Source organism: Mangifera indica, unplaced genomic scaffold, assembly GCF_011075055.1.
Source record: "Mangifera indica cultivar Alphonso unplaced genomic scaffold, CATAS_Mindica_2.1 Un_0035, whole genome shotgun sequence".
NCBI classification, from domain to species: Eukaryota; Viridiplantae; Streptophyta; class Magnoliopsida; order Sapindales; family Anacardiaceae; genus Mangifera; species Mangifera indica.
Window position 1 is genome coordinate 66,593 of NW_025401127.1, and position 7,907 is coordinate 74,499.

At 33.8% G+C, this 7,907-nt stretch overlaps 1 protein-coding gene across 1 annotated transcript; it reads left to right on the forward strand.

The window, feature by feature from the left end:
* The first annotated feature begins 4,024 nt into the window (after window positions 1–4,024).
* Window positions 4,025–7,528, forward strand: LOC123206414. The gene is made up of 2 exons (XM_044623602.1): window positions 4,025–4,197; window positions 6,755–7,528. Exons 1-2 carry the CDS (start codon window positions 4,131–4,133, stop codon window positions 7,357–7,359), a joined length of 672 nt encoding a protein of 223 aa, XP_044479537.1. The 5' UTR covers window positions 4,025–4,130; the 3' UTR covers window positions 7,360–7,528.
* The last annotated feature ends 379 nt before the right edge of the window (window positions 7,529–7,907 follow it).

The following is a 7,907-nucleotide window of genomic DNA, read 5'->3' on the forward strand; positions in this document are numbered from 1 at the left end:
TGAGTTTGTTTGAGCTTGAAATAAATTTTGTTCAAACGAATTTGAAACGAGTCTATCGTATACGAACCTGAGCTTGAATATGTTAGAGAATAGAAACACAGATCTAAACCAGCTTGGCTTACGAGTTGGGAGCAACTTGCTATCTGAGTTTTTGTTACTTTAAGAGGCGTCATTGCTTCTTTAAGTTTAAGAAACCCTAAAACATCATCTTCAGATCTCTCATTCTCCTACTGTCACTCTTGTAGACATGTCAATTGGGTTGGGTCAAAAGGAGGTCTGATACGAAACACGAAAAAAGCATAATATGAGAAGACACAGTTTGATACTGTAGCATGTCAGATTGGGTTTATTGGGTTAGGCTTCGGGCTTTAATATTAAGCCCATAGGTTGATCCGGTCCGATAATGTTTAAAAATAAAAATAAATTTTTTTCCTAACTTTGCTGGCAGAAGCTTTGCATTCCTCTGTCTTGTGGCAAAAGCCTTGGCCTCAATTTTTTTTTTTAAATTTTTAAATTTATTTATTTTTTGATCAATATAAACTCATTCAATTTATTTTCATTTTCACTTTTATTCACAAATTTTTCAATCTCTCAATCTAAATTATTTCATTATATTTTTAATTTTATTTTCTCTTATCAACTTTCTTTCATAAAATATTTAAATTCATAAATAATAATTTTTTGTGTTTATAATTTTATTTTTATTTTAATTTTATCATTACAAAATATTACAAATGGATCAAGTATTAAATGAATTTAATCCCTTTGAATATTATCATAGTATATATTTATTTATGTTTTATAATTTATATAGTATGTAAATTAATTTATTTATACTATGTTACAATTTATAATATTTTTCAATATGTAATCACGATATTTCTCCGTCATAAGTGAGAAATTATAAATAAAATATTTATGGTACTATCTTCGATTTTAATAATTGAAAAATAATTTGTATTTAAAAGTTTTAAATAAATTTTTTTAACATTTAAAGCTCGGCTCAATTAAGGCTTATTATTATATGGGCTGGGCCTGTATATATTAATGAATCAACTCTATCCGAAAATTTATTACTGTTTAGGCTTCAGGCTTGACCTGCCCATTAGCTTGATGGGCCAAGCCGGAGCTGGCCCAACCTGACCCATTGACACCTCGGCTTTGGTGCTTTTGTCTTCAACTCTTCGACGTTGGCTATATTTCTCCTATTCTCTCACAGTGACTCTTACTTCTGTCTTTGACTTTTTGACACTGTTGGCTACATTTCTCCCATTCTCTTGTTATGACTATGCCTCCTCTTGCTTTTGTCTACAACTCATCGGTGTCGTCATGACTCCATTGCTTCTGTCTTTTACTCCTGGTTTCAGTTCCTCCTTTCGTGAAAGACTTCAACTCTCTAGCATTTCTCCCACCTTTGAGCCAAACACATTCATTTGGAGTAGAGTAATACGTTCACCTCTGATTATCTGGTTGCATTGTCTTAAGAATGTTTGAATTGATCTTGAATTTCATAGCTACAAAACGAGCCAATCACGAGCAGTCATTTTGTTAGGCTTGCTGAGCCAAAGCTAAAGCTCAGGCTCGCCTTCAATAAAATGAGCTGAGCCATGTTCAGGCTCAATTTGGTTCAAATTCAGTCTTATATGTTTGCGAGAGAGTTACAGAGAGGCTATCATTTATAATATCAAATTAGTACGAAACTAAGAAAAACAAATTCTATAATAAAAAGAGACCATGCTATTCAAATGACTCAGAAAGAAAACTTTTAATTCATGTAACACTGCATTTAACAATCCTTCACAATTTTTACCAAAAATATGCACATCAATTTGCAATATTTAGTTTCTAGGTCCAAAAAACAATTTCAGTTTCGGCCTCTTCGTCTGCACTTGTATAAGCATCAACCATAGATTTTCCTTCATTTAACACATCAGAAGAGACGGATTAGAGGAAACTGAAGCTCCTCTTGATGAGTATGACGTTGACAAAGTATGAGAGAGATGTTGGGTTTATGTGTGTGCATCCTACATTACTTAGGAATGAGATATTTGACGAATAGCTTATGAGCACTATGATGGACACAAAATAAATAATATCTTGACTGTAGGCTAAACTATTAAACTAGAAATCTTATACTAAGAGAGAAAACTAAAGAAAGAGCGTAGATGTTTTTTTTTTTTTTTGAGAGCTAGTTAGCAAACACTGTACTCAGAATCACACTATTAATGAAGGTTCCAAAAAAGAGCAAACACAGCATTACCTGTCCAATGCATTAACAGCAGTTCCAATCTTTGCTTTCATTGTTTTCACAGAAGTTTATCCTTCGTTTCTTGACACATGCAGAAGCAATGAATCCCGATCTTCCAAGGCCCATCAAGAGTAGATTACTGGTTTGATTAAATATTATTGCTTCAGAACTTTTAACAGTATGAACTTAATGAGTGCTGCCCCATCAGACAATTATGAGTACATTGATTGCAATTGAGACGCCAGATTACACAGCAAAACCATAAGTTGCAGGGAGATGATAAATTTAGGATACCTGAGACATTGTTCAACATCATTGAAGGCAGATTTACCATTTCCGGCATCTGAAGCATACTGTGCTACCTCAAGAACCCAAGAAAATTTCCAAACCTCAGGAACTCGTGTACACAAAAACTGCCATAAAGCAAATCAGAACGAGAATGTAGAGCGATGTTTTCGATATTTTATTCCAACATAGCCTCTGAGATGAAAACAATCTATAACATAAGATGGAAAAATATAAAATGGCATTCCGAACCCATAAAATTTCTTTACTTCAAGGAGCCTGTCAGTACCTAAACATATTGTAACTTCAATCTCACTAAAATTTTTGTAACAATCCATATTCAGAGCAACAGTGGTCCACATCCTGTAACTTTTTTCCCTCACAGCACAGCACCACAAATTAGAACTTCTATTATTCTCGCTATCTCAGTGTAGTGGCTCATGTAGTATATTTTTACTATGATATTAAGATTTCAGCTTGATCAGCAGAAGATAGGATAAACATTATTTATATAATAACCACAGCCAGGAGAACAAGCAAAAAATGCTTACCAACATGTTTTTTTAGCTGAATAGTTTACCGCACATTTCAATAAAAAAAAAAAATTCTTCTTAAATGAATAGAAGGTTGATGTGTCTTTGATCCAAAAGAGATTGATAATTCTGAACAACACATGGTACAAAGTTGAATGGCAGTATATAAGTGTAGATAATAAGGAACATGCAATATTTACTACCCAAGTCTTTGATCTGCAACCGTGTTAGTATGACAGGGGGCCTATAAACCCCCAATGGGTCAAGCTGTATCCTGTCAAATACATGCAGAACCAAGAAATTAAGTTGTGATTTATAATCCTTTGAAAGCGCAAAAAGATTAGATGAGCCAACAGGGCCCCAAAAAATCCCAACAAACATCCAAGTAAATTGTTGAGGAAATTACAACAAACACCAAATTAAATAAGTACATTTAGTATGCAAGAAAAGAAGAAATCCCAAATTCCCTCATTTCACCACTTCAGAAATATTCAGCAGCAACTGAACTTGATATTCAAAAAAAGTCTACTCTCGCAGGCCCAAGAGAGGGAGAAACAAGGTGAATCCAGCAGTGGGAATAAGCCTTTTGGCCCATATTTAAATTGATAACAATTGGTTTTGTTATTACTTATTATTCGGGTATAATTAAAGATACCTGACTTGAATATTATCATGATAATTTATAAATTTAATATTAAAAAATAATAATATTATCGATATAATTTTATATATAAAAAATAATATATTATTATATAATTAAATAAATAAAAATTAAAAATAAAATAATTTTTAATTATATATTCACATCATGTTATTTATGTATAAAAATTACAGCTAAATTGTGGCAAGGGTAAAATGGTAATTCAAAAGACAGCAGGCACATGAGTTGGGTTAAACCCGAGACCCGGTTGCCGATAGTGTCGGTGATCAATCTTCAAATAAACGAAGTAGACAACTTAACCCAAATAAAAAAAAAATTAAGTAGACAAGACAGAGCACCGACTGTGCTCCTCTGTTTCATCTCTCTTCAAATTTTTTCTGAAATTCTTAGTAACTCTACGAAAATGGCAACGGCTTTGTGGCTTCTTCTAACCACATTTCTCTTCGTTTCAGCTACTGCCAACATTCAATGTAACCCCTCTTCCTTTACTTTTTCTCCATCAATAATCTAGTGCATTATGGTTTTGAACTTTGAATAATGGTTATCCGTTACTACAAATGCTTGATCTGCTTCACTACTTCGTTTCTTTGAATCTTATTGTTTCTTCCTTCTGTAATTTATATGGGTTTATTTTCATTTTTGCAGAATGTAGTTAGTTACTTCTCTTGAGATCATTAATGCTTTGTTAAGTTCATTGGTGCTTATGCCATGCTTAGATTTGAGCAGATCTCTTACTAACTAACCGGTCTTAAACTATTTATTCTTCGAAATTTCTACTGAAATTTCTGTTGCTGTTTTCTATTTTCTATTTTTCGTTTTGTTTTGAAAGATTTGGGTGAGCGATTTGAAAATTTGATCTTTTTTAGTGTTCAGAAAGCCAAAGGATGTCAAAGAACATAAAAGTCAACACTTTTGTAACAATGTTGAGTGGCTGAGCTCTGGAAACTAAAACCAAATTCACCTGAACTTATGCTGATGTTTCTTTCCTTTGCATACTTGATTTCTATAACTAGTGCGGTATATTGATATCGTCAAGCTTAGTATAGAGAGTTATGATGAATAAGATAAGGATGAGGTTTCAAATCCGACATCATTGTAAAGACTCCCTTCCCATTACTGAGACTTAGTGGTTTTCTGAATTGAAAAACTAAAAACAAAATCGTGAGAGTTTTATGTCTAAAGTGATTAATATATTGCCTAATGGGGTTCATATATTACAAATGGTATTACATGTATCCATATTATTACACTGAATATTGTATATGCATAAAGAAGGAAGCACCTTGTGCACAAAACATAAGCAACATAGATGAATAAAAGGAGAGCTGAAGAAAGGAGAGATATTATGCTGCTTGTCAAAAAGCATCTTTCTGAAGGTTTCAGTTTGGGTATTATATACATTCGAAGCATAACGATAAGGTAGGGTTTTAGTTTACATGTTTGAGTTAGATATTTTGCTTGACATAGTAATGCCTAAAATTCTGGTTCAATCTTTGGAAAGGGATAAACAAGAAATCTTAAGTGTTATTGTCTGTGTTCATGGATAAACGGAGGCTTTGTTTCTGTTTTTGAATTATTTGGGGGTTTATTTGTGTCTAGCTGCCTATCATCATTTGATTTAAATACAAGCCATCCTTGTGCTTTTTGCATTTCTTGTCCTTTGTGCAATTAGTACTTTTTTTTATCTCTCTTCTAGTTTTTCATATGCCAGTTATAGTTATGCAGCCAAAACTAAGCCGGATCCTCAGATGGCAAGGACTTTTAATGTAACACCTGAATGGTGAATAGGGCATTGAGGAATGCTAACAACAATTTCTTATTGACTTGTTTACTCCTTATTCTGACGCATGTATACATTTTTGTCATTTAATTACGACAATGGGATGTTGATTTGGCAATGTTACAGGATAATGGTTAAATTATTTGCTAATGATAGAAGTTTGATGGACACATATGAACATGAGGGGGGGAATAAGGGAACAACAATGTCTTTGATAGATCATACTTAGCATTTCTTCTAATGTGATATTTTGAAACACAATATTGATGTGATCTCATAAAGGGGAAAAGCTATTTTGGAGACTAGTGAGTTGCTAGCATCAAAACTTTTACTCATTCATTGTGCAGTGAAGAGGAGTTGTTACCAATCTTCCATCTGTCTAGATTGTCATAAATAACTATTTCAATCAGTTTATTTTAAGAAAAAACAGTTGAGGCCATTACTGAAGTGAAGCCAGATTGAAGCCCTCATCAACAAAGTGATTTCAAAGTTTACTGAAAGAAGTTTTCTTTGGATTAGTCTCCCTCGATATTTTTAAAGTTCTTTTCCTGATGGAGCTCAAGAGCATACGATGAAGAGGATGGAGAATGGAGAAATAGACGAGATATAGGAAGAGAGACCATAAGCTGTAGGAATAGAGGGAAAGGAGGATAGAATCAAGGAGAATAAGCAAGAAACGGAGAAATCCAGAAGAGTTAGAAGAGCTAAGAGATAAGTATATAGCCTGTTGGGAGAGAACCAATCCTCATATTGAATAATAAATAAAAGTCTGTTGGCTTATGAAATGGAATCTTAGTCGTGTGCTATGCTTCCTACATAACCTTTGCTCAGTGCTTTTTCAGCCTTTGCACAGTTTATCTCATAATGTAGGAACTGTCACACGAATCTATAAGACATCTGAAGCATTTAAGTACTCCAGATATTTTATGAGTTACGGAAAGTAACTTAAAAAATATGCATCATTTTCTTATATACTGAAAACTGTAAAGCATTTATCTTCTCCTTCTATTCTAACTTGTAAGATTTGTATCTTTGATGTATTTCTATGCTTTTTCAATAATGAATAGACGGCAGTTAACCAGTAAACCACAATTCTGGATAGCAGGTTATGAACTATTTCTGACCAAAGAATGACATTTATCGTTGTTTGCCTTGATAGCAGAATTCTATTTCTTCTTCCAAATCCTTGATTAAATTGTGTCATTATGCTGAGCATATCTTTATTGTGACATTTCAAATGACTACAGTAAAAGTAACTGACAATCCTGCTGATGAATTGGTGGCTGTGCTCAACAAAAATAGAACTGCACACAAGGAATCATCCCTCTATGATAACGCAGGCCTGGCATGCATTGCTTTGCAGTATATAAAAGCATATGAAGGCGATTGTGATGCTGTAGGAGGGAAAGATGCCAAGAAACCTCCTGATTCTTCATTTGCAGACACTTTTGCCCCCAATTGTGGTGTTCTTGCATCTTCCCTTTCTCAAATTACTGGTCGTTTGTTAGGCTGCCAGTCATCTTATGCCAGTCCCTCTATAGCCTTTTCGGAAATCCTGATGGAAAACAGCGAAAGCTTAGATATTCTATATAGTAATAATCACACTGAAGTTGGGGCTGCTGTGAGTGGTACGGACGGTGGGTCTCCCTATTTCTGGTGTGTCTTGTTTAGCAATGGCAAGCATAATGCAAGCTTTCTTTTTGAGGATGGTGTGGCTAAAATATCAAGGCCTGGGTGTTTTAGTGGCGCTAATGATGAATGCAGTGGTGCTGATGATTTGCGTAAACCCCATCACTTATGGCCATATGTTGTTACAACTTTGATTGCAGCGGCTTATGGGTTTGGTTTATGATCTTGTTTAGAGAAGTCCCACTTGTTTTTTAAGGTCTTTTTTATGATTTTGTATGGGTTTACTTGGCTTCTGTAATTTGTTATCTATTTATAAATTCGATTGTATGCAAATTCATGTCATTCATTTGTTGTTGTAAAATTCTGAATGTAAAATTGTATGTTATGACGTATGTTTTGCGGTTGTTTAGACTTCTTTTAGGCTCGTGAGAAATTATAAAAATAAAAAAGAACAATATTTAGTATGGGATATTGGAAAAAACTCAAAAAGAGGCAGACTTTGAGGGAGGCCTATACTCAAAACAACATCGAATTTTGGGAGAAGGTTTTTTTTTTCTCCTCGTGTAAAGGATCTCTTGCCAACACACTTATACTATTTTCTTTTTGTCAAACTAATTCTTGTATGAAATGATAATTTGAATGGTAAAAATGAGGCATGCAAACACGACCTACCAAACAAAGGTATGAAGGGTGATTTAGAATGTGTCACACCCACAAGTATGTTGTGAGGGTGATTTAGTTATTTTCACTTTGGATTTAATTTGTGCTCAA